The sequence below is a fragment of the Sorex araneus genome, chromosome 3 (genome assembly GCF_027595985.1).
Source record: "Sorex araneus isolate mSorAra2 chromosome 3, mSorAra2.pri, whole genome shotgun sequence".
Lineage (NCBI taxonomy): Eukaryota > Metazoa > Chordata > Mammalia > Eulipotyphla > Soricidae > Sorex > Sorex araneus.
The window spans coordinates 3442043-3468353 of NC_073304.1; the positions used below are offsets into that span (position 1 = coordinate 3442043).

General features: G+C 64.2%; 1 protein-coding gene across 4 annotated transcripts in view; it reads left to right on the plus strand.

Annotated features, from left to right (window-relative positions):
- Positions 1–26311, plus strand: part of BCL11B (BCL11 transcription factor B) — an 85245-nt gene that overhangs the window by 14004 nt on the left and 44930 nt on the right. The window contains exons 2-3 of one of the 4 annotated variants that reach the window (XM_055130909.1): positions 1144–1503; positions 23456–23668. In XM_055130909.1, coding sequence (XP_054986884.1) covers positions 1144–1503; positions 23456–23668 — 573 coding nt within the window. The remainder of the gene's footprint in view (positions 1–1143; positions 1504–23455; positions 23669–26311) is intronic. The other 3 variants (XM_055130910.1, XM_055130912.1, XM_055130913.1) reach the window with 3 other exon arrangements.

A 26311-nucleotide genomic window follows, 5' to 3' on the forward strand; every position in this document is an offset into this window, starting at 1 on the left:
CTCTGTGCCTCCTGACGTGGGTTCTGGAAAAACCCTGCGAGTCCCCGACCCCCACGGTGTTATTTACGGCCGTCTCGGTCACTCTCCTGACCCCGGCCCCCAGGGGCTGCTGCTTTTTGGAGTTGATGAGGAGCTTCAAAATATTTGGGTCCCGGGTCCTGTACAACCACCACAACAGAATAAATAAATGAATGGAAGAAGGAAAGAAACGAATCGGCTGCTAGAGAGATGGAACCCGAGGGCCCAGCACCCGGCTTATCGGCCGGGGAAGCCTTTCCGAGTCAGAGGAATTGTTTTATTTTGTTCTTTGTTGTTGTTGTTGTTGCTTGGAGTGAAAATAAAACAAGGACAGGCCCTCGGGGAGTGGATGGCGGGGACTGACACGGGCGTGGGTGGGTGGCGGGGGATCGGGGTGTGGGTCCCCGTCCTGCCTCTGCTCTCCGGGCTCGGGTCTGCCTGGCCGGCGTTCTTTCTCTCCGGGGTGCAGCCCGCCTGGGGGCAGGGTTCGAGGGCTTGCGAGACGTTGGTGAAGAAGGGTGTGGCTGGCCCCGGGAACCTCTCTGCTCCTCACAACGGGCCCCGAAGTTCCATGTAGATTTTTATTTTTTGGGGGGGCAGGGGGGTACCCCCAGGGGTCAGACCCAGGACCCCCCACCTGCCGGGCCTGTGCTCTCCTGCCCGGGAAACTGCTCTCTGTGGAAATGAAAGCAAACCCGCCTGGGGGGCTGAGAGGACAGTGGGGAGGCGCCGGCCTTGCAACCAGCTGACCCAGGGTCCACCCCCAGCACCCTGAGGGTGCCCTGAGCCCCGCCGGGAGTGATCCCTGAGCACCCCTGGGTGCGGCCCCAACTAGAAAAAAAAAACCAGGAAAGACAAACATACACCAGCCTGAGGTTCAGGCCTCCGTGTTGTTCGCGTGGAGTCTGGGGGGCGGGTGGGGATCAGGGGATCAGTGAGGGGCTGAAGGGCTGCTGTGGCTGCTGCTGCCGGGTGTGACCCTCGGTATGGGAGGGAGTCCTGGCAGAGGACAGGCCCCCCGGGGCCTGCAGGGGTGTCGGGAGGGCCGGGTGCGGGCGGGGCCGGGTGCCTGGGCCAGGTGCTGAGGTGACTGAAGCCCGTCTCCCCCCCCCTGTCTGTGTCCAGCAGAGCCCGAGCATGTGGAGGCCAGCATCCTGGAGGAAGATGAGGGCCTGGACATCGAGGAGCCCGGCGGGCTGGGGCTGATGCTGGGCGGCCCCGACCCCGACCTGCTCACCTGCGGCCAGTGTCAGATGAACTTCCCCCTGGGGGACATCCTGGTTTTTATCGAGCACAAGAAGAAGCAGTGCGGCAGCACCCTGGGCTCCTGCTACGACAAAGGCCTGGACAAGGGCAGCCCCCCGCCCGCCTCCCTCAGGAAAGTGTCGGAGCCCGTCGAGATCGGAATCCAGGTCACGCCCGACGAAGATGACCACCTGCTCTTGCCCACGAAGGGCATCTGCCCCAAGCAGGAGAACGCTGCAGGTACGCGCCACACACGTGCCGGCGTGGGCGGGGCCTCCGTCTGACCTCCCCCGGGGGGCGGGGCCTCCGTCTGACCTCCCCCGGGGGCGGGGCCTCCGTCTGACCTCCCCCGGGGGCGGGGCTCCGGGGTCTGTGCTCTCTTGGCAGCTGGCCGGGAGCAGAGTGTGGCCATCTGCGGGGGGGAGGGGGGCCTCTCGTTGGCCTTGGCTTTGCTGCTGCTCTGCACGTCTCTGGCCTGGGGCCAGGAGTCTGGATTCTGTCACTGCCCCCCAAGCACGTGGGGGCCCCGCCCGTGTCCCGCACCTCCCGGAAGGGGCGAGGGGCGTCGAGGGGCCGGGTGAGGCGCCACGCGAGGTCGGGGTCTCTGGCTTGCTCCGGCGCCTCCGTTTCCCGCCTGTGACAGTGCTAAGGTCCCCCTCAGCCCGGGGATCCCGTGCCCTGTCAGGGGGCGGGGGGGCAGCTACGCCCTGGGGTGCTGTGTCCCCCGGGGTGCCCAGTTGGTTCTTGGCGCTCGGACTGGCACCGACTCCCGCGCGGTTCCTCGGGCTGGACGGGCTCATGTTTGTCCTCTGCAGAGCCCTCGGGCGGGTGGGGTCGGAAGCGCCCCAAGGGTCTTCGCCTGCAGCCTCGGACCCGGGGCGGCTGGCCTGGGCAGCTGCCTCCGCCCACCCCTGAGGCCTGCAGGCCGGGCTCCCTCCTGCCCGCTGCCTTGGGACGGGCACGTCGGGCGTGCCGGCTCCGTCTCCCCAGCCGTCCACAGGTCGGAGGCTGAAGGGTGCGGGGACTCGCCCGACAGGGAGGGGCCCCTCTGGCTGCAGCGGGCTCAGGTGGGATGGTCTGCAAGCCTCAGGGGACCCCGGAGGGGTGGAGCTTGGGGTGCTGTGTGTGGGGGGCGGGGGCTGGCATCTCAGGACGGCCCCTGCCCCGGGAGGTGGTCAGCGTGGCCGAGGCAGAGCACTGGGCGGCTCTGGACAGTGTGTGGTGCCCACCTGTGAAATGGGAACAAGGGTCCCTGGGCCAGGAGGGGCCTCGCGGTGGAACTGGGTTGGCCCGTAGTCTTCACGGGGAAGGTGGGTCTCCGGGGCACTGGGTCTCCCTGGAAGACGAGTGAAAGGCCTCTGGGCCTCCCCGGGGCTTAGCTATGCCCGGGACCTGCTGGCCACAGCCCAGGTGACCCTTAGATCCTGCCACGGGGAGGCCTTGGGCACGAGGGCGTCGCGCATCTGAGGGGGCCTCCGAGTGAGGCCCCACTGGAGACGGCCCCTTTCTCCCTGGTGTTGGGGCCCCTGGTTCCTCTCCTCGGTCCAGTGCTGGGCGGAGCGTGGTTCTGGCATCTGTAGGCCTGGCCTCGGTTTACACTTCCGGCTTCCCTCGCTGTCCCGGCACCTGCGTTTCTCAGGATGCGTGTGAGGGGGCCCCCGAGGGAGACGGGGGTCGGGGCCGTCAGAGAGCTGCCCGTGATCTCAGAAAGGCCAAGTCGGTCTCCCCGCCCCCTCCTGGGGGTGGCAATGCGGCAGCCTACGGTATTTTTATCTGATGTGTGACGGAAGATATTCCTGGCCTTCTCTGTTCTACAACGGGACGAAAGGATTTCTTCCTTCTAGAAGGAATATGTAAAATACTCCTCAGAAGTTTAAAGAGATAGGTCGGTTCAAAGCATTTACACTGTTATTTTAATCAGACGCACAAAATAGGGTACATGGTGTCCGCTGAACGGGCCCCGTTTTATCACGGGGGGCCTTCCTCTATCTGCCTCACTTGCCTTCCTCGGCCTCTTTGGCACCAACTTTCTCTTCCTTCCTTTCTTTCTTTCTCTCTCTCTTTCTTTCTTTCTTTCTTTCTTTCTTTCTTTCTTTCTTTCTTTCTTTCTTTCTTTCTTTCTTTCTTTCTTTCTTTCTTTCTTTCTTCCTTTCCTTCTTTCTTTCTGTTCTTCGTTTCCTTTATTTAATATAAAAAGGAAAGATTAAAGACGAAAACTTCAGTGGCTCCAGTGTATAAAGTAATTTAATATGGTGGGTGCATTAATTATTTTAGCTTAATTGAATTCTGAGGGCGCCATGGTTGCATTTTTGTAGACAAGTCCTGTTTATTATTTCTCTGTGTAGATTAACAGTAAAGGAAACACAGATAACTTTCAGTTATTTATTGTAAAATAAATGTGTCAATTCATGTGTAAAGCAAGCTGCTTAAAGATAATTGAGTCTTTATATGTAAGAGCGGGGCTGGGAGCTCGGGCGTGTGCGTGGCCGGGCTTCGGGGTGCACACGGCGGCTGCCAGGCCGTTGACCCCTCTTCCCGGCGGGCAGCGACCCCGCTAATCCCGGTGCATTCTGGGACCTTCCAGGCGAGGGGCCTCGCGCCTCCTGCCTCCAGCTGCGGCTGGGTGGCTGTGGGCAGAGCAGGACGGGCCGGGGTCAGGCAGCGCGTGAACAAAGGGGCCCCCCATATCCTCCCGAGAACCCCGGGGGAGTTGGGATCCTGCCAGGCCTTGCTCTGGGCCTGGCCCGGCCCTGTCCCTGGCAGTGGGCACTTTGGACACAGCTTTAGTGTCTTGTTTCTGTGTTTTGGGTCACACCTAGCGGTGCTCAGGGCTGACTCCTGGCTCTGTGCTCGGGGACCGGTCCTGATGGGGCTCAGGCGGGGGGTGGGGGGGACCTTATGGGGTGCCGGGGATCAAACCCAGGTTGGCCACGTGCAAGGCGAGTGTCTCACCCCTGTACGACCTCTCGGGCCCTGGATGTGGGTTGAAAAGGAAGGGCTACAGTCCTTTCGAATTAAATGGTGGCGAAGTGGAGTGGAAGACGGGCTGTCTGATGCAGTCATTCATTCATTCATTCATTCATTCAGCGTTGGCCCCTCCTGCCTTTCCCTCTCCAGGACCCTTACCCGGCCTGGGGTGACAGATCCTGCCAGTGCCAGGGGAACAGTGGAGGGATGGGACGTGGCCAAGGCAGGCTTTTGGCGTGGGGGCGCCCAGGCCCACCCCACCCCGATCATGCACAGAGACCCAGGCGGGGTCTATGCCCCGAGACGGAGCGTGGGAGGGCCAGGCCGTGGGGTGGGTGGGCTCGGCTCCGACGTCCCACACGGTCCCCAGGCCTCCCTCCCATCCGTGTTCCCTGCGTCTGTCGGGTCCCGGGGAGGGGCGGGTGCTCCGGCTCGGGGGACACAGGGAGCCCGTGTCCCCCTGGGGCTGGGGTGCGGGGGGGGAGGGCTCTGTGCTCAGTGCTCAGCTTCCACGGCCTCCCTGGAATGGGGGTGGGGGAAGGCATTTATTTTACCCCGAGCAGGGTAGCGTGTGCCCGTCTGGGGGTGCAGGGGACCTTCCTGCCCCCCCTGCGAGCGAGGGGCCTCCCCTGGACCCCTCGCCCACTTTGTGTGCGTGTATGAAAGGTGTTGAGGAGGGTCCCCCGGCCCCTGTGCGGGGCACCGAGGAGTGAAGCTTCTAGAACGCCAGGCTTGTGCCTTCTGGCTGCGAGCCTGCCCCAGTCATTGCTCGGTGCCCTCCCGCGCCACCGAGGACGCCCTGGCACCGGCTTGCTCTGTGCATGGGGGCGGGAAGCCAGTCCCAGGTGTCACTCGAGAGCGAGCGGAGACGCGGTGACGGGAGCTGGCACGGCCCCGGGCCCCGCCCGTGGCGCCCTGCCCACGCCGCCCGCCCGGCTCTGCAGCCCGGAGACCCTGGAGGGGCCTGGTGGGGGGGCAGCGCCCGGGGCTCTGCCGGGGCTGGGTGCACACCCCGGTCCCCGACCCCATGCCCTCGGCCCCGCGCCTGGAGCCCTGCTCCCCGCACCCTGCTCCTTGCGCCCCCCTGAGGCCTTACACGGTGCCCGGAGAGCACTCACTCCCGACTTCCCAGGGGAGATAGGATAAACACGGAGAAGAGGGAGAGAAGGAGAGCACGAGGGAGCGAGTGAGAGAGACAGACACACACACAGACAGACAGTCAGACAGAGAGAAAGAGAGCATGAGGGAGCGAGCGAGCGAGCGAGAGAGAGACAGACACACAGACAGACAGTCAGACAGAGAGAAAGAGAGCATGAGGGAGCGAGCGAGCGAGCGAGAGAGAGACAGACACACAGACAGACAGTCAGACAGAGAGAAAGAGAGCATGAGGGAGCGAGCGAGCGAGAGAGAGAGAGAGACAGACAGACAGACAGTCAGACAGAGAGAAAGAGAGCACGAGGGAGCGAGAGAGGGAGCGAGAGACAGACAGACAGACAGAGAGAGAGCGAGAGCACGAGCGAGCGAGAGCGAGCGAGCGAGAGAGACAGATACACAGACAGACAGAGCGAGGGGGGAGAGAGCGAGGGAGAGGGAGAGGGAGAGGGAGAGGGAGAGGGAGGGGGAGAGCGAGCCGGAGCGGGCGGACAGCGGGCGTGGGGGGAGCGTGGCCACTGGGAGACCCCGAGTCACTGGCTGCTGGAACCTGAAGATAAACCGGCTTTCGGGCCGCCGGAAAACTTGCATTTGTTCTATTTAGAGTTTGTTATTTTCTCTCCAAATTAAGATTAGTTAAATCCATGTGTGTGGTGGCATGGATTATTATATTTTATTATTAAATCGTGACAGCTAATTATTAGTTCTGTCTGCACTGAGGAACAGCGGCGTGTGCTGTCAGAGGACGGGCCCCCGGGCTCAGAGCGGGTGCTGGGTGCTGGGTGCTGGGTGCTGGGCGTGGCAGGGCCAACTGGGGGTGGGGCAGAAAGGGGCCTGCAGGGTCCACTGTACCCGGCGAGGTGCTTTCTGGGGGTGACCGCTCTTGGAAACCGAGTGTCTCTCCCTATGTGGAGATAGGTATTGTTAGCCCCTCGTTAAGGGGGTGCTCAGAGAGGTTAAGGAACTTGCCCAAAGTCACACAGCAAGAGGGCCGCCCTGACCTGGGCAGCGAGCACAGAGCCTTTTGGGGGGAAGCTATGCGGCGCTGCCCCGCGGGTGGCCCACTGGAGGCAGGTTCTGCCTCTCCAGGGGGGTCTTGGGAGCCCCCGGGGTGGCTCACACTGCAGCGGGGAGCACTGGGAGCTGGGCGTCGGCCTGGGCAGCGTGGGGCGAGCAGGGTCGGACTCTGGCCTCCAGAGGGGGTGGCAGCTGTGACGCCCACGCGTGCCACCCCACCCGAGGCCCGCCCCTGCTCTGGAGAGCGGCCAGCCGGCCCCAAGCCCTCTCCCTGGCCTGTCCCGGACTCGCCCCTGTTTCTGCCGCGGCGGGGCGGGGCCGGCCCCAGGCTGGAACCAGAACTGCTGGCTCGAGGCTGCGTGTCCGTGTCGAGCTGGTGGGCTGCCCTGTCTCTGGGGGGGGTCAGCCCCTGTCTGCTGGCCTCTGGGGACGGGGTGAGCCGCGGGACGCGGGTGCACTGCCCAGGTCAGCACCCAGAGGCTTACCCGGGACAAGGAGTCCTGCTCTCGGGTGGGCCGCTTCCGGGGGCCGGGCCTGGGGTGCTTCTCTGCAGGGGTCCTGCTGCCAACAGCGAGTCTGCAGGGCAGGGAGGAAGTGGGGGGGGGAGGGGGGGAGAGAGAGAGGGAGACACACACACACACTCACACACACTCACACACACACACTCACACACACTCACACACACTCACACACACCTGGCACACACACACTCACACACACACTCACACACTCACACACACACACTCACACACACTCTCACACACACTCACACACACACACACTCTCACACACACACTCACACACACACTCACACACACACACACCTGGCACACACACACACTCACACACATACACACACACCTGGCACACACACACACTCACACACACACTCACACACACACACACTCACACACACTCACACACACACACACACACACACACACACACACCCGGCTCCCGGCAGCGCCGCTAGCCCACATCGCTCCCTGTTATTTTATTATTATTATCACGATTAGGTTTTTAGCTCGACAGTAAACACTCAGCAGTTGACTGCAGCCGTTTTACGAGGTGTTTGCCAGCTGGGCGTTCCTCGCGTGCTGACGCTCCTGGTCCCGGCTCCGCTGGGCCGCCCTGAGCTCGGCTGCGTGACTCTGAACTGATCACGCCTTCCTGGTGACCCGGGAGTGGCTCCTCCGGCCCCGTGGGAGGACCAGAGACGTGAAGCCCCGTGCCCAGGGTCGCACAGCACAGGAGGGCCGGGGAGGAATGCCGGCAGCCGGCCTCTTGGCGTTCTCGAGGCGGAGGTGCCTGACCACTGGCCTGGCCACCCCGAGCCCGTCTCTGCCCCATCTGGAGGTAACCCCCAAGTTACTTTCGTTTTGTAGCAGAGGAGACTGGGCTGAGAAGGGCCAGTCCCCCCGGGCCCCTGGGAGTCGGGGGCACCCTGGTGCCTGGTGCCTCCCCTGGTATTAGGGCATCTCCAGAGGTGTCCAGTGCGTCCAGGGCCCACGGGCCGGCGACTCCTTTTTTAACCCCCATCGTGCCGGGATCAGACAGGGAGGGTCTTGTGTGCCAGGCCCGAGCTTTCCCTGAGCCCCTTTCACAGAGGCCGCACCGGGGGGCCGGGGGACAGGACAGCCGGGAGGGCATTTGCTCTGCACGCCTCTGACCTGGGTTCCATCCTGGCATCCCATCGGGTCCCCTGAGCACTGCCAGGAGTAATCCCTGAGTGCAGAGCCAGGAGCAACCCTGAGCATCACCCCCTCAAAGAACAGGAAGGCCATGTTGGGGGGGGTCCGGAGGGGGGTCGGGGTCACCAGGGCTACACCTGGGAGGGGCCTGGAGGGGCCGTGGGCACGGGTCAGGCCGGAGAGGGGCCTCTTCCCGGCGTGCCTGCAGTTCTGCTTTTTGTGTCTGCGCTGCCCCGGCGGTGCTCAGGCCTTACTCCTGGCCCTGTGCTCAGGGATCACTCCTGGCAGGGCTTGGGGGTCTGCATGCAGGGCCAGAGCTCGAACCCTGGCCCAGCTCAGGCCAGGCCGATGGCCTTCCACAAGAGTCTCCGACTGCAGAGGCCGCAGCGGCTGCCAGCCCGGCCAGGCCTGAGGCCCCGGCGAGGGGTGCTCTAGGCACGGCTGTGCTGCCTAGCCAGTGGCCCAGGGCCGGGGGGCCCTCCCCGGGGCACCCCCATGTCTGTGGCTTATGCATCAGGGTGGACATTCCGTTGACAGCTGAGCCTGGGTGGCCGGGGGCTAGGGGCTGCTGTGACCCGCCGAGCCCGGGGGCTCACACAGCAGAAGACGCTCCCCAAGGCGGCTCCGTCCTCCCGGCCTGTCCTCCCCCGCCGCCCCCTCCTTCCCAGCCGAGTGCGAGTGCGGGTTTTCCCGAGGCCCAGGGTAGCTGGCACGGAAGCCGGAGGCCCGTGGGCACGGCCAGTGACTGGTGGCCGGTGCAGGCGGTCAGTAGGCAGGCCAGCCGCCACCGCGGCGGTGCCCTGATGGGCGTGGGGGACGGTGCTGGGCGCCAGGACGTGGGGGGCAGGGCTGGGGATGCAGTCTGTCTCAGGAGAGCGGGGCCCCTCGGGGTGGGGCCCAGGCCCAGGGGCCCCTTGGCCTCTCCTGTTGGAGGGGCAGTTGCTTTCTTAGCAGGAGCCCCCCACTCGAATCTTGTAAACCACAGCCCCCCACTCCAGGACAGGCGCTGTGGGGTGAAGGGGTGACGGAGGGGACGGGTGGGGGCCTCGCCTGAGCAGCCTGGACCGAGGGGTCATTTCTAGGGAAGGCCGGACTTCAGGTCTCATTATTTGGGGGACCCCCCGGGACGTCTGGGGTTCTGGGGACACTTCCAACAATGGTCTGCTCAGGCCTGCAGCACCGCAAGCCCCTCCCTCCCAGCGGGCTCGGACTCCCGTGGGGCTGGGGATCGAACTTGGGGCCTTGGGCAGGCTGTGCATGAGCTCCCGGCCCTCGTCTAGTTTTGCGACTTAGTGACCGCCCTCATGCTGGTTCTGGAAGGAGGAGTTGTGGGGAGGGGGCCGAGAGGAGGAACCTGGGTGGAAACTGGACGTGCTGGCGGCTGCCAATCTGCAAGACGGGGTGTGTGTGTGTGTGTGTGTGTGTGTGTGTGTGTGTGTGTGTGTGGGGCCCCCACTAGCTGGGGCGGGGGTGGGGGTGGGGGTGAGCAGCTCCCCAGGTGTGAATCCGCCCCCCCCCCCCCGCCCGCGCCCCCTACTGAGAGAGATCTAGAAAACCCTCATTCTCTCCCCGAGGCTTTGGGGGGCATCCTTCTGGAGCAGGCCCTGGGGGGCCGCCCTTGGGACCGAGCCCCGGGCTGGCTGGCCTGTCCTGGGCTCAGTGCTGGTCGCTGGTGTTCCAGAGCCTTCCCTGAGGACCCTAGCGGCCCGGGGAGCCCCTCTGCGGCACCTTCGCGGGGCCTGCCCAGCGGCGCTGGCTGCAGGCTGCAGGGCGGCGCGCCCCTCGCCCCGCCCCCCGGCGCCCGGCAGCCAATCAGAGCGCCGAGCCGTGCGGTCGTCCCGCATCCCTGACATCAGACTTGTAAAACTTTCCCTGCAGAGGCCACGCGGTTCGCCGGGAACCGGCAGTCTGTAATTTTCCTGGCCCGGCCTTTCTTTGCTTCGCAGGGATTTGGGGGGGGGGAGGCGGAGGAACTCGTTCCAGAAACGCACAGCGTGGGGGAAAGCCAGCAGGGTGACCTGGGGGGCGGGGCGCTGGGGGCCACGGCAGGGGCCAGGGGGCGCAGAGGTCACAGCACCAAAGACTCGGCTGAGCGATAGACATCAAAGCCCGCCCAAGGCGGGGACCACCTTGTCCCTGGCCGGTAACCTGGGCTCGTGCAGGGGCCAGGCGGCGTCGGCGGCGGCATTTCCGGACCCCCGCAGCCCCTCCCCACTGCGGGGCCCTTCCCTCCCGGGACAGGGCTGGACCCGCGCCCCTGCGGCCCTGGGGGCGGGGGTGGGGGGGAGGGGAGGCTGGGTTCCAGCCGAGGCTGGGCTGGGGGTCAGACCCCGCCGTCGGTGGGGCCTGCGAGCTTGGGTCCGGCGCTTTCCCGTGCCCGCCGGGCCACGCGCACAAAAGCGTTTTCCGCGGCGGGGGGCGCGCCGCGGGCCAGCATCTCCCCACCTGGCGCCAAGCCGCGCCTGCACGCCGGGAACGCGGGGTCGGCGGGGGGCGCGTGTCCCTGGAGGGGCCCGGGGTGTCGGGCTCCGGAGCCCCGCGGCTGGCCTTTGGGTGCCCTGCGTCCACCTCCCCAGGCCTCTCCGGGCGCACGGGCCCGGGACCCTCGGCCGCTCCCCCTGCCCCGCGCGCTGATTGTCCCTTCCCGGGCCGCAGGGCCAGGGGGGCTGCAGGGCCGTGCATAATCCGGGGGCTTAATGGGCCAGCTGCCCGGGCGGGGCGGCGGTGACCCCGTGCGTCTGGCCTCGCCGGGAGGGCGCGCTCCTTTCTTCCTCCCTGACAGCTCCCCTCCCCTCCCCCACCCCGTCGGAGCCGGAGCCGGCGGGGGGCTTCCTTGGGGGGCGCCCCGACAACTCTGGCTGGGGGGGAGCGGGCGGCGTGCAATGAATCGGAGCGGGCCCCGCGGCCCCCCAAGGAGCGGGCGAGTTGGAATGCGGGTTTGCTCCGAGCCCTCCGAGTCCTTTATTTGATCCCCCCGCCCCCCACTGCCGGGCCCCGAGCAGCCCCCCGCGCCCCCGCCCCTGGCCGTGGGCCAGCCCCTGCGCCAGCGGCGGGTGGAGATGGATGGAGGCGGAGACCCAAGGTCAAGGGCGCGGAGCCCGCCGGGCCGGGCCCCTTTGTGCGCACCGGGGCCGCCCCCTCCTCCATCCGGAGGCCCCGTCCATCCCCCGGCGCGCCCCGACGAGTCGCCGTCCCGGCGTGGGGGGTGGAGGTGGACTTTGCATTTCAGGACCCCTGAAAACTCCCGCCCAAGGTCCCCCCGCCGCCCCCCTCCGCCCCATCACTCGGCGGCGCGCGCAAGGGGCGGAGCGCGTCGCTGGGAAGGAATTTCTCCACGGGCCCCTGGTCCCCCGGTTGGGGGGCGCCTGGAATCCCCAGGGCGGGTGCCAGGTGAGGCCCTGGGCGGCCACCGGGGCGGAGGGTCCCGTCCCAAAGGGGCTTCCTCGGGAGCCCTTTTTCTTTTCTTCTTCTTTTTTTTTTTTTGCTTTCTGGGGGAGGAGAGCAAGCCTGCCCTTCTTGGGATGGGGGGGTGGGTGGTGATTCCTGGGGCTGGGATTTAAAAACCCTCCCGAACAAAAGTGTTCTCCAGTTGTGTGGGAAGGGAACCCTGGCTCTGCGAGCGAGACACAAAGCCTGTGGAATTACAGGGAATTAACATCCGTCCTTCCCCCAGCCCCGCGCCGCACAATGACCCCCTCCCCAAGAGAATTTGTATGCAAATGGTCACCTTGCTAGGAGCCTCTCTTTATTTTTGCTTCTTCAAAATTGGCCTCCAATTGTTTAAGGCACTCCACCAGGCTCCTGCGGACCCAGCAAAGCCGTGGTTGGATGCCAATGTATTTACCACAAAGCTCTTAAGAAAATGTTCAAACATTTTCCCAAAGCTGTTACTCCGGAAATAAAAATGTGTGCTGTTTGCCTATAAAAGATTAAAAGTTTAACTCCACTAACGTGACAGCCTTTCTGGGCTTGCCTTGGAACCACGACTCTATTTTCCACGATGAGGAGTCGGTCTGGGGAGCCGGGTCTCGGCCCGAGCGGGCTCCAGGTGCCCTGCGTGTGTCAGAGAAGATCTCTCTGTCTCCGACGCGGCCGGCCGGGCCCGGCAGAGCAGGCCCCTTCCGTGCTCTCAGAGGCGGGATTATTCTGTAAGCAAGGGCTTGGTGGCATTTTGAGTAAACGTTGATTTAAAAAAATAATAATAATAACTCTGGGCTTGAGCTCACCTCGCACTTCGAGCAGCTGGCTTCTCAGCGGCAGGAATTCGGAGGCATGTGCCAGTTTATTTACTTAGTGTCAGGAAGGCTTGTGGGTCCTTCGCAGGCAGCACTCGGGGACTCAGAACTTGCTGCCGGGCCGGCCGGCCCCGGAAACTTTCTCCGGTCTGCCAGAACCGGCCGGCCGCTTTCTCCGCCGCCTCCAGGAGGGCCTCCGCCTCCGAGCGCCTGTAAATACGGCTCTGCTGGGCCCCCTTGCAGTGGCGGCCGGGCGGGTTCTGCCGTTTGATTAATATTTATGTTACCGGATTCCTCCACAGACAGAAAGATGAAACGCTAATTATGTGTGTGCGCCAGGAACCCCAGGCCGGCCCTTCCCCGCCGTGGCTTTCGAGAGAGGGGCGGCTGGGCGTGGACGAGGCGGCGGGTCCTGCTCTGCCGGAAGGGCCAGCGCGGGGCCGGACAGGTCCCTCCGCCTGTTGGCTGGGGTGTCTCCACAGTGGCCAGGCGGGCCAGGGAAGGCCCAGGTGGGGGCCGCAGGAAGAGGGGACTCTCCCCTCCCTGTCCCCGGAGTGACAGGCCTGCCCCCTTGCCCCCTCCCTGCCCCACGTGTTGCCCCGGTGGTGGCTGATGAGCTTTGGGGGTGGGGGTGGGCGGGGGGCTTGGTGCCGCATGGTGGGTTTTGTCGGCTGCATCCAGCCCCGTGTCTATGAACTCGGGGCCAGAGGGGTCCCGGGGAGCTGCCTAGGGATGTGGTGGGGAGGTGTAGCCCTTGGCGCCAGGACTTGGAGAAATCTGGAGTTTCCCATAGGCTCTCCAGGAAGCGGACCCCCATCCCCACCCAGCTGTCACCTTGGGTCCATGGCGATTGTTGCTGGACGGCTGGACGCACGCGCCCCAGCTGGACTGATTCCTCACCCGCCCTGGGCACTCAGTCTCCACATCTCTAAAATGGGTGATTATGTGCCTGCTGCACCCCCTCCCCCGTACCCCGTCTGCAGAGGCAGATGCCTTCCTAGGGATGAAGCCCCCCCTTCCCTGGCCCCCCGCCCCCAACCCCGGCTTCTCAGCATCCTGCCGCATGGAACATGGAACGTGCGTCCATGGGGGCAGGGTGAGTCGTGGCCCGAATGGCGCCTTGGGAGTCATTTTCAGTGGAGGAGGGTGTGAGGGGGTTGAGTGGGGAGACCCAGCGCCAACAGGAAGTGCTTCCCCCCCAACCCCGCCCCATCCTTCTCCCCCAGAGCCTTGCTACTGTGGGAGCCAGCCGGGCCGCGCGTGGTGGGGGCAGCTTGCGGGGGCATAGCAGCACCTTCCACCACCGCTTCTCGCGGGTAGGAGAAACAGCTCCCGTGCCCGTACCGGGCACCAGACGCGGGCCTCACGGGCACTGCTGGCTCCGAGGGCCGGGGCTGCAGGACCCTCCGTGCCGCCGGGCCGGCTCCCTTGCTGTGGTCATCTCTCTCCCTCTCTCCCGCTCCGGGCGGTGGCGGGGTCGGCAGGCAGGGCTGGGCTTTGCAGGTGGCTGCGGGGAGGGTGTGTCGGATGCCCCCAGCCCCGACCGGGCCAAGCAAGGCCTCAGACTGGAGTTCGGGGGTGGGAGGGGAGCGTGGCACCCTGCCCTCCCCCCGGGGGCCTCGGTGGAGCCCTTGTTCCTGGGCGCCTGGGCCCGGGTGCGGGGCGCGCGGCGGCTCCCGAGGCCGGCGTTGGTACAGGCACGGGGCCAGGAGCTATCTGGTACTCGTTAATTGAATACAGATCAGAGACAAATCCACGTGGGCAGGCGAGGATGGGCACGGAGGCTGCACGGGCCAGCTCGGGCGGGGGGGGGGAGTGGCCCTCGACCCCAGGGGCCTCTCGGCCTGTGCCCGGATGATCCCCAGCCTGTCCACCCCCTGCTCCGGCCCACATGATTTGCAAAAAAAAAAAATAAAAGTAGAGAGGTGGGCGTCGGGATCCCGTGCCGCCCATGTAAATATTGTTTGTCTGAGCTGGGCCCTCCACCCTTCGTTAGCGGCAGCTCGTTAATTAGCCGGCAGATTAGCGCCGCAGCCTCAGACGCATGCCTGCGTCGGAGGGCCGAGGAACCTGTGCTGGACATCCGTCCTCCCGGGGAGCCGCCCGGGCCCCCGTGATGTCCCCCTCGCTCCCCCCTTGCTGCCCCCTCCTCCCCGCCCCAAAGCCAGCCCCGCCGTGTCGGCCGTGCAGAGGACGGGCGCATTAAACACAGCTAAATAAATCATGTTTACGCTTGGCGTTCTTGGGAGTGAAAAATCTGTTGGCTGTTTTTACTTCCTTATTTCTCAGCATTTGCTCCCTACCTGTTTTTGAGTACATGCCCAGAAATAGTAGTTTTGTCAAATGAGGGGATAATGCCAGCCAGCCCTTCTCACTGCCAAGGAAGCTGCGGGATTTTGCAAAACAGAGTGACGTTTTTTTCAGTGACACGGATCCTCCCCCCTTAGCCCCCCCCACACACAACCCCCGCCACCCCCAAAGAAATTGGGATGTAGAAGCAAAGGTATTCAAGTGCACGGGGAAGGAGAAAAGCAGAAGAAAAATAAATGAGCAAATGAATAAGTAAATAAAAGTTGTCTTGCTCGCAGCCCCCCTGACCCAAGGATTCCCGTGGACAGTTTAGGTGGAGGTGGGGGGGACGGGACTCCCTTGGACTCAGACTTGGTGGCCGGTAGCAGAATAGGCAGCAGGTCAGGCCGGGAGGGAGAGAGAGACTGTCGCAGGCACGGAATGAGTCACGTCCCCTGCATTTCAGCCCGAGACTGAATTTTCTCTCCATTTTGAATGCTGTGGCACACGCGTTTTCCTCTTCTTCTTCCTCTTCCTCTTCTTCTTCTTCTTTTTCTCTTTCTTTTTCTTTTTTTTCCTGGTTGTTTTTGTCTGGTTTCTGGGATCTCTCGGCGATACTTGTCCCCCTTCGTCTGAGGTCACGGTGCGACTGTCGTCTCCGTGGGGGTGTGCCCCCCCCACGGGGTGGGCCGACTCCAGATGCCAGCAGTCGGTGTGGGGTGTGGGGAGAGAGGCAGGGGCGCGGGGGTTCCTGAAAAGTCATTTTTAAGGGAGGGGGGAGTTAGTTGGGCAGGGGGTTCTGGAGGAGGAGAGATGGCAGGTTCTTTTCAAAGCCGGTTCCCAAGCCAACATGACAGGGCCGGCCGGGGCGCCCTGCGGCCTGGCCTCACGCGGGGCTCGGGGTTTCTGCGGGGAGTCCAGGGACTGGCTGGGGCACGCTGCCCTGTTCCCGAGCTGGCCCGGGCGGCCCGAGGCCCCTCGCCGAGCCGCAGTCCGCCAGGATGCGCGTGGCGCTCAGCGCCCGGCCACAGACGGGGCCTCTGCACGGGGGCTGGAGCCGAGGCGCCTTAATTACAGGAACCAGCGCGTGAGCCTCGCCCGGCCCCGCACCTCGCCGCCCGCTCCACGGAGCCGGCAGGCGGCGAGGGGCTCCTGTTAATGTGCTAACAGTCCTGATTAAATTAATCCCGCCAAGTGTGAATTTTTACAAATTTTGTTGTGCACACGGTGGCCGTCCCAGTGGTGGTGTGTCAGGGCAGGACAGGACCCTGGGGAGAAGCCGGGACGGGGCTGCCCGGTGCTCCCCTCTGCGGAGACCTGGGCGTTCCTGCCCTCCGCGGGGCCCGTGCTGGGCCGGGGCCCCCTGTGTGTGTGTGTGTGTGTGTGTGTGTGCGTGTGCGTGTGTGCGTGTGCGTGTGTGTGTGTCTGCGTGTGTGTGTGTGTGTGTGTGTGTGTGTGCGTGTGTGTGTGTGCAGTGCCGTCGGGGGCGCGGGGTGGTGGAACCACTTGGCACACGTGGCCGAGCCACCCGAAGAGGGCAGAGATTTTGCTCCTGGGTGAGGCGAAGCTCTGGCCCCCGGGTGCTCGGTCGCCATTTGCAACAGGAAGTAGAAATAAACAGGCCAAGAAAACCCCGGTGCTGTGCAACCTCATGGGAGCTTTTCTGGGTTATTCTAATGGTAGAGATCAGTCGCCTCGAACGCCAGTGTACGCAGCTGTAAACGGGGGTCCCCTCCCTGACACCCCCTCCCCATGGCCTCGCCTTTGCTTATTGTCCAACTGCTCACCGAGCCAGCCTGCAGGTCTGCCTCAGGCCGGAGGCTTGCTCGGCCCTGCATCCGCCTCGTTGCCCAGAGACCCCTTTTTTTTTTTCTGCTCTGATGTGAAGCTCGTTGCTGATTCTGGTCAAAGGGCCTGGGGTTGTTTTTGCTGTTGCTTTGCGTGGGGCTCGGGGGCTATAGCCACTGTCTGGGGGACACAGATTTCTAGATGTGCTGTTTATTTAATCAATTATTTTTTCGATTTCTGGGCTGTGCCCGGCGATGCTCAGGGCCTCCTCCGGGGTCAGTGCTCAGGGATCACTCCTGAGGGGGCTCGGGAGACCCTATGCAGTGGCGAGGATCGAATCCGGGTGAGCCAGGCGCCGTCTCCACTGTACAATCTCTTTCCCCCCGGATGTGCTCTCTCGTGGCCAGAACTGGGGTTCATCCCTTCGCCCCCCAGGTCTGACGGCCCCGTCTCTGAGCTGTGCCCATGCTGGGCTCTGTGGAACCGGGGGTCTGCACTTCCTTTCTGGACCCAGCGTTTCCTCTCTGGCTGCTGGGGGCCTCCTGGAAGGGGCCCCGTAGAGCAAGGGTCAGTGCTTCCGGCCACGCCCTGGTCAATACTGATGTGGAGGAGGACGGGGTCGGAGGTGGGCTCGGGGTGGGCGTCTGGAGTTGCTGCCCGGCCTCTGTCCCTCTGGCTTCCCTGGCCCCGGATGGAGGCAGAGGCGGGGCCCCGCTGGTCCTTGGAGCCTGGCGGTCTGTGGGCCCTGCCTGGGGAAGAGCGGGAAAGTGCTGGTCCTGACCACGGGACACTCAGTGCAGGCCCGACGTCGGTGCCATGGACGGCACTCTGGGTGCAGGGCCCCGTGAGGCCATGGGGCGTGTGTGTGTGTGTGTGTGTGTGTGTGTGTGTGTGTGTGTGTGCTCGGCTGCACGAGAGGTGTGGGCCCCGTTCTGGAGCCCTGACAATGGGGGTTCAGGACAGTGAAGGCTCGTGGTGGAAGGGGGTCCCCAGTTCTCCCGGGAGGCCGAGTGGAGGGTTCCGGAGGGTTCCGGAGGGTTCTGGGTTCCTCTCTTTGGCTTCGACCAGCTGGATTTGCTCACGAGACTCAGAAAATCTGCTAGCTCTGATTGTCCTCGGCCTCCACTGATCTCCAGAGGCCCATATGTGTGTGTGTGTGCGTGCGTGCACGTGCACGTGTGTGCGTGTGTATGCACTTGTGTGTGCATGTGTGAATGCATGTGTGTGTGCATCTGTGTGCATGTGTGTGCATGTGTGGATGCCTGTGTGTGCACATGTGTGCGTGCGTATGCATGTGTGCACATGTGCACATACGTGTGCATGTGTATGTGTGTGCATGTGTACATGTGTGTGCATGCATGTTGTGTGCATGTATGGTGTGGTGTACATGTATGTGTGTGTGTGCATGTGTGCGCATGTGGGCGGGCTCTGCTGCACACCGGCACACTTTGCAGAGCACCTGACGTGGGGGTCTCCGCTCTGGCCAGGCCGGTGCTTCTGTGCCACCACGGGGAGACAAGGGCTTGTGTTTATTCGCCTTCCAGCATTTTCGAAAGCTCCGGGAGTTTCCCCCAGGACCAGGGCGACATCCAGGGCTGCCCTGCACTGCGGCTGCTGGGCCCGGAGCGGGCAGGTCGGCTTCCTGTCGGGGCTCGGGACCCCCAGGCTCCCCTCCCAGCGCTGTCTCCCCTCGCTGCTTTGCTTCTCCTGAGTCCCCCTGGACCCTGAGGGCTTGGGGAGCTGCCTCCCGCCTCCGAGGCCGGGGGGTGCTGAGGGGCTCTGTGGGCCGCAGCCTTCGAGAGGCGGGTGCCCGGGGCCTGGCCGGGGGCGTGTCTGCGTAGCCAGCGGAGGTGCCCACCCCGTCGCAGGTGGGGGGCGGAAGACGGGTCTTGGCCTTGCCGTGGGGTTCCTTTGCCTCAGTTCCCCCTTTTCTGGGGTGCACTGAGTGCTGTGCACTGGGGGTGAAGAACCGGCCTGCGCCGCGCTCCCCTGCGTGGGGTCCCCGGCTGGTGGGGGTTGGAAACGCTGCTTCTTGCTCCCCGGGGACCGGCCTTCCGCAGAGGGGTGCTGGGAGGGGTCTCTGATGTCCCGGGGCGGTGGCAGCCCCGAGGTTCTGGGTGGCCGGTCTCACTGCAGTGACCACCGGTCCAGCCTGGAGAGCCCCCCCACCTGCCCGGGGTGGCCCCCTCGCCCCCGGCCACCCCCCGGGGCTGCTGTTTCCAACGGCAGGCGGATTGGAACAGTTTCTCTCCGAGACCCAGATCGGAAGCCCGAGGCTGATGGCTGTGTAGACAGCGACAGGGCTCAGCGTCCCTTCCACTCTGGGCGCTGCTACTGGCACCCCCAACCCCCAGCCCAGGGCTCCAAGCCCAGTGCTCCTTGACGACCTTGTCCTGGTACCCAGACTCACAATACAGAAAGGAGACGCGGGGAGTGGGGAACCCAGCTCCCTGCCTTGAATGCCACTGTCCCTAAGGGCCACCCCCACCCCCACATCCTGCCCTGCAGACTTGCCCTCCTGGGCTTGCAGGTTTTGGGGGGTCCCTCGGGAGCCAGCCCTCTGTTTCAGTGTGTCTGCGTTACGAGCCTCGCTCTTCCTACCTGTCTTCACCAGGACCCGTCTTTGTCGGTGCGCAGCCCGGGGAAAACACAATCGTGGAAAAAACACAGTGTGGGGGGAGCAGTTTATTCCTGAGTCTCAGCCCAAGGCGTGGGGCTATGCGGGGGAGGCCAGGACACGGGCCCTGGCAGGGGGAGCAGGGTCTGGTGGGCTCGAGCCCCACTGCCCCGCCGGCCCCTCGAAGGTAGCGCTGCTCCGCTTCTTTCAAATAGGAAATTGCCAAAATGGATGTCATCGCTGCTAATTAGATGTAGTTTAACTGCAGGATCGTTTTACCAGCTAATACTGTTATTATGCGCCTCTCTGTGCGCCCGTGGCGTGGTCCTCCTCGCAGACAGCGAGGGAGCCTGCAGGGCTGGGAGGGGCGAGGAGGGCAGCTGGGCCCCCGCGGGGGTCTGGGTGTAGGGGTGCGTGCTGAGGCGGGCGTTCTTGCCAAGCCGCTGGGTGCCCTGTTCCTTTTCCCTCCACACCTGTGTAGAGAGCAGAGCACCCAGACTCCCTAGAAACGCCCCCTCCTCCCTGTGGGCCGAGTCCCGGGGCACCAGCCCTGGCATCTCTGGAAGCCGCAGAGAGTGGTGTGTCTCCTGCCGGACCCGCACAGCACTGAGCCGGCGCCTGCCCGGTGCAGGGGGGGCGGGGATGGGGGGGCGTGTTTCCAGCCCTAGCTGGATCCCCTCCGTCTTCTCTCTCTAGCAAACCGGAAAAAGAGTCCCGATTTCCCGTCGGGGTGGGGGGAGCTGGGCCAGGATGGGGGATAATGATCCTTAAACGGGAGTGCTGAGCGTTCTCTCCCTGCCTGCCTCCCGCCCTCCGCTCCCCGCACCCCCACCCTGCACCTCCGTAATACATAGCATTTTTATCCTCCTTAAGACAAAGTCGCTGGCAAAATATTTAAGTGATCCGCAAGAAATGTTTTTATTTGCCCGCGTGCGAATTGGGTTATCTGCCTATCTTGTTTATGAAATTTGGGGCTGTCTTTCCTACAGTCTGTTCGCCTCTCAAATCTTTCCCGGCCGCATTTCCATATTTCTGCGTGCTTGTTCTTTGTTAATCACTTGGCAAACGCTTATTTGAATATTAAAAATTTCTTTAATCATCAAAGGCAGGAGCCCAGGCTCATGAATATTCATATCTGCCCCCCTCCTCAGACTGGATTCTAGTTCATTACCCTGCAGTAAAAGCCAAACAGCCATCAATCGCCCTCATTACTGTGCTGGCGTTTTGATTGGCTGACCGGCTGACGCTGCTCAGAGCTTTTTTTTTTTTTCTCCTTTAAAATTAAAAATAACCCCCCCACCCCTTTTCTCCTATGACCTGCTGTGTACCTGCCCGCACCACCCACCTCCCCACCCCCCCCAGGAAAAAAAATCAACAATGCAAGAAAACATTTCTCTGGTTGAAAAACAACTTTGCAAACTTGACATATTGTCCTCGGGCTGCGGCCGGCATGATCGAGATCGCCCTCCCGACCCCCTTCTCCCCCCTCCCCCCCACGACCCTCTCCCCAGTAGAGTCAACCCTGGAAAAAAAAAAAAGGGAGGGGAGGAGAAGGGGAAAAATGAAATAAATAAATAAGGAAGAAACTTGAGCCTCAGAGATGAATATTTGTCAAGAGAGTTGACGTAACTTTCATTTGCATAATGACTTTGTACTTCTGCATTAATAAAATTTGCATATGAAGCCATGTTAATTACTCCTGATCATGCTTTTTGCATTCATGCATAGTAATTTTCTCCGACTTGTGAGAATTAATGTCTTGGCATGGGGGGAGGGGGCGCGGGGACTCTCAGGTTTCCTTGCCAGTGGCCCTCACTCACCACCCTGGCCCCCCGTCTGTCTCCCTCCTGGATCTATGACTCATTTTTGCAGGATCAGTAGGAGTTCTTGGCTTCAAAAATGTATCAATTGAAAGGCACCGGTAGGGAGAAAAATATACATCTCCGGCGTGTGTGCCCTCCTCGGGCTGGGGGAGGGGCTGCCCGCTGAGCCGGCCTGCTCGGGACGCTGGCACCGGCTGGCAGGCCCTCCAGCCCGGGCTGGCTTCTGTGTGTGCGCGCGCGTGTGTGTGTGTGTGTGTGTGTGTGTGTGTGTGTGTGTCTGCGGGCTCGTGGGTGTGGGCGTGTTCCCCGAGCACCGCGCATGTGCGGAAGCAGCTGGCACATCTGCAGGGCCCTGTGGGAGCGAGACGGGGTCCCGTGGGCCCCGCTGCGTGGGCCAGTCACAGAGGGGGGGCTTTCGGGACCCTCACTGTTAGCCTTTCCCCCACCGCACCTTGTTGTCCAGGATGCACGGATCTGACTCGTAGGGGCCCTGTGGGAGTGGCGGGCAGGCGCCATGAGTGATTTTAATTTTTAATTTTTTTTTTTTTTTTTTTTTTTGCGGGGCGGAGGGGTGGGGTACGGTTGCTCTAATAGCGGCCTGAAAGGAGGCTTGTTGGGTTTAAAGGAGAGGATGGGTTTCCTCCTCTTCCCCCCTGGACACAGGCTCTGGGTAGCAAGTCCCCGGCCAGCAGGGCTTTATTTTCCAAGCCCTGCGTTTGGCCTCTGCGGGAAGCCGGGCTCCGTGTCTGGGCTCCCTCTGCGACTCCCGGGGCCTGTGTCCATCCCACTCCCGAGAGGGGCTCCCCCACCCCGCACCCCGGCGCAGGAGGAAGGCTCTGTGCAGGGCCTGGCAGGCAGGGCCTTGGGAGGCTGCGAGCTCCAAGCCCGGGGCGAGGGGGGTGGGGCAGGGGCAGGGGTGGGCGTGGGTGGGTGGTGGGTGGGTGGTGGTGGTGCTTGTTCTGGGACGAGGCGAGTGGGCGAAGGGCTCCCTGCACCCGGCAGCACTGGCCGGGGAGAGGGGTCCTCTGAGCACCGCTGAGCACTAAGCGTGGGCCCAGCAGGTGAGGTCTCAGCGGGAGCCGCCCCTCCGCCAGGGCCCCCCCCCCCCCCCCCCCCGCTTCTCTGAGCCTCCTTCTGCATTTCCGGGCTGTGGGGGGCCTCTGGGAGGCACCGGCAGAACGCGGGTGACCTGCCTCGCGTGGACAGGCCGTGAGCTGTCTGTCTGTCTGTCTCTCTGGCAGCCCCGTTGGCTTGTGGCAACGCCGAGGAGGGGTGAGGCTGTGCCTGGGGTGGGGGGAGCCCCACTTCCTCCTCCCTCCTGCTCAGGCTTCCCAGGCCTCAGACACGTGCTGCGAGCCCACCACAGTGGCTCGTGCCTCAGTTTCCCCCGTGCACAGGGCTGGTCTTCCTGGCTGCACAAGGGGGTTGGTGTGAGCTGGGACAGGCTCTCCGCCCGATGCACCAGAACCTTCTATGTGCGAAAGGCCGGGCTGACACCAGCAGCCGCCAGGGTCGCTGCCGTGACATGTCCAGGCTGGGACTGACCAGAGCCTGTCTCCCGGCCAGCCGAGGTCGTGAGGAACATGAAGCGGCAGGTCCTGCCCTGCCCGGTGACCAGCCCCTGGGCAGGCCCCGGCAGGGAGGAGCACCATGGCATCACCCACGGGACTAGGCTGCAGCTTGGAAACTTCCGGTGCAGTCTGACCCCGGGCTCCTGGGTCACATAGTCTTGGGGGCTGGGGGCGCAGAGAGCGGGGGGGGGGGGGGTCCCCGCAGGACCGAGAGGCACGAGGCTCGGCCCTGCTGCTCCCGCACGCCGGGGCCTGCCCTCCGTGCCGCTGGGGGTCTCTCCACGCCTCCTGGATGGGATGGGGAGTCCCGCCCGGGGGCTGAGCCGTGGGCAGGGGCCCCCTGCGGACCCGGGTCTCTGGCCTCCCCGGCAGCGGCGGCCCCCGGCCCCCCGGAGCCGCTGTTTTCTCTTTGTCTCTCCGAGGCACCCCCCTCCTGCTCAGTCACGGGCCCAGGGAATGCGGCTTCTTCACTTGTGGTTTTGGCAAAGGCTTCACTCAGATGCTTTGCCCTGGTGGTCCCCGAGCCGCTGCAGATAAAGGCCAAATCAGACGCAGGCCGGGCCCAGGGAGCGCGGGCGTGGGGGGCCCGAGGCCCTCGGCCCTCGGGGGGTCTCTCCTCGCTGGCCACAACGGCCTGGGGCCGCAGGCCAGAGCTCCTGGAAGGCCCCTGGCTCCCGTGCTGTTGGCGTGCGTGGGGGCTTGGGGGGGGCGCTGTCGGGAGAGCGGCTCAGCCCGCCCCACGCACGGCCGCAGTGACCGCAGAGAGTGGCCAGGGCTCGCCACTGCCCGGCTCTTGCAGGCGGGGTGGCCGGATGGGGGGACCCGAGCCTCTGGGGACTCTGGAGCACTCCACGGGCCCCCGGGCCTGCTCCCCGCCGTGCCTGCACTAGGCAGCCCCCCGCAGCCGCACCGGCAGGCCCCCCTGCCCCTGCCCCCGGCCCGTGCCCGCTGTCGGCCGCGAGGCCCCTGGGCCCCCCCGCCCCCGCCCCCCGCCCGTGGCAGGGCACGACTGACCAGTCTTTCTCTATTGTTTTCTCTGTAGGGCCGTGCAGGCCTGCACAGCTGCCCGCGATGACCCCCATAGCCGCCTCCTCCCACCCTCCCACATCCGTCATCTCTTCTCCGCTGCGCGCCCTGGGCGCCCTGCAGCCCTGCTTCCCTCTGGCCTGCTGCGGCGCGCGCCCGGGCCTGGGGGACGGGCCCCAGGGTGAGGGTCAGACGGAGGCTCCCTTTGGATGTCAGTGTCAGTTGTCAGGTAACCGACGGCCGCGTGGGGGGCGGGCGCGCGCGGGGGCGCCGGGCAGGGCTGGGGCAAAGTGGGGGACCCTCACCCGCCCCCCACAAGGCACGGGGTGGGGGGCGCCGGGGGGAGCGGCCAAGGCTGTCCCGGGGGTCCCCCCAGCCTGCCCGCCCCGTCCCGGGAGCGTCGCCCGGCAGGCCTGGCACCGGCCCCCTGCCCAGCTCTGCAGGCCGAGGGGCTGCGGCTCAATCGGGCAGCACTCACCATCTGGGGCGGCTCTCTGCCCCGGCCACCGCCTCCCCCGCCCCTCCCCCAGCGCCCAGACCCGGCTGGGACAGCCCTTGGCCGTCCCGAGTGCCCCGAGTGCCCTGAGTGCCCTGCTCCTCGCTGAGGGGACGTGTCGCCCACGAAGTTTGAGGAAAAACAGTCGCTCTGCTCTGGGGAGCCCGTGGCCGCACCACGGGAGGGGGACGGGGCGGGCGGGCGGGCACGGGTCGCGGTGCCTGGGCACCTGCCGTGTGGGGGCGCCCCAGGGCACATGCCAGTGCCCGCCTGGGGGTCCTGCACTTGGACGCGCCGTACGTGGCCACCGGCGTGGGCCCCGGGCACCGGGTTTCCCTGCGGGGTTCGGGCGGGGAGATGGGCAGTGCCAGCACGGCTCTGGGCCGCGAGAGGGGGCACAGCTTGGGGGGCTGGCAGGTGCCCCCCGGAATGGTGGCTCTGGGGGCCCAGCTCTGCCGAGGGTACTCGGCGCTGTGGCCCCCGCCCTCGTGTCTGTGCCGGATCCCCCCTGGCTGGAGGGGGACACTGTGGCAGCCAGGTGGGGCTGCGCCGTCTGAGGTCAGTCTGAGAGTCCATGACCCTCGTGGGCATGTCCGGCTGTGGGGGCCCAGGCAGGCTCTCCGGAGGCCCCTCAGCCCCAGCGGGAGCTACTCCCCCCATTGTGCTCACGGCCAGGTGGGGGCGGAGCTGGGGCTGGGGTCCTTGGCCCGGGCTCCAGAGCTGAGGGGGCCCAGCTGGCCGGGGACCCCAGCCCTCGGGGGATGGACCTCCCCTCTCCGCACCACGGGTGAGCAAAGGAGGCACCGAGGCTGAGCACCCAGCTCATGCACACGCAGCCAGGCATTCATTCATTCATTCATTCACTCACCCACCCATAGAGTCACTCATTCGTTCATCCACTCACTTCTCCATATATTCATTCATTCATTCACTCACTCACCCATATAGTCACTCATTTGTTCATCTGCTTACCACTCACTTCTCCATATATTCATTCATTCAACCATTCATTCACTCACATATTCGTTCACCCACTCATTCATTCACCCATTCAATCATTCACTCACCCACTCATTCATTCATGCATTCATTCGTTCACTCACCCATTCACTCATTCATTCATTTGTTCACTCAGCCACTCATTCATTCACTCGCCCACTCATTCATTCAGTTACTCATAGACTCATTCATTTGTTCCTCTGTCCATTCACTCACTCACTCACTCATGGACTCATCCTTCCTCCAGAAGGAGCCTGCTTGGAAACAGTGTGGGAACCCAGAGGGGGTCATGCCAGGGGCCCCCATCGTGCAGGCAGGATGGCGTTGAGGGGGCACTGACCGGGCATGAGCACGAAGAGTGGAGCGGGGCTGTGGGCCTGTCACCCCGAGCTCCTAGAACTGGCTCGTAACCTTGGCGGTCAGCATTCGCGCTGGCCTGCCCCGGAGTCTCCCGTCCGCCCCAGGGCTCGGGGCTGCTTCCTGCCCCGTCCCTCCATGTGCCTGCCCCTGGCGCAGGCTGCTGGCCGGGGCCGTCGCGTGCCTGGTTAGTGAGGAGCCGGGCGGGCGTCACCACCTGCCCCGGCGCGGGCAGGGACGCGGGCCTGGCTCAGTCTGCCCCTGTCGGACATGCGTGCTCTGAACTCGCTCTTCAGATTCATGGAAAGCCCCGTGTACGCGCACGCCACACGGGTTAGTCGCATGCCCGGGAAGGCACTCACGGCTATTTATAGACGGATGTGATTTCAGCGGGAGCAAGCCACACAGGTGTGTGTGTGTGTGTGTGTGTGTGTGTGTGTGTGTGTGTGTGTGTGCACAAAATGGGCTGGCAGCTCCTCCAACGGCTGCACCTCCCAGGACCCCCACACCCCCTGACGGGGGAAGGGACTTGGAGGCCCCTTTTGGCTTTACTGAAACGGGGGCTGTCCCGGGAGCTCCAGAACCGGGCTTGCTCTCTTCCTCGGCACCCAGAGGCTGGACTGATGTCCTGGCCCCTTACTGAACCCCAGTATTTTCCTTTTTTTTTTGCTTTTTGGGTCACACCCGGTGATGCACAGAGACTACTCCTGGCTCTGCACTCAGGAATCATTTCTGGCAGTGTTCAGAGGACCATATAGGGTGCTGGGAATTGAACCTGGGTCGGCTGCGTGCAAGGCAAATGCCCTCCTCGCTGTGCTATTGCTCCGGCCCCTCCCCCCCGTATTCCCTGAGTGGGTGATGCAGGGAGCACTGCAACAGGGGTGAGGTAGCACCCTTGGGTGCATGTGGGGGTCCTTCCTGGGTGTCCTCGTCAGAAAAGATTGAATCCCAGGAGGTGCTGCGTGGTCCTGAGAAGGGGGTGCTAGGCCACGTGGGTTTGGGCACCTCTCGCCTACCGAC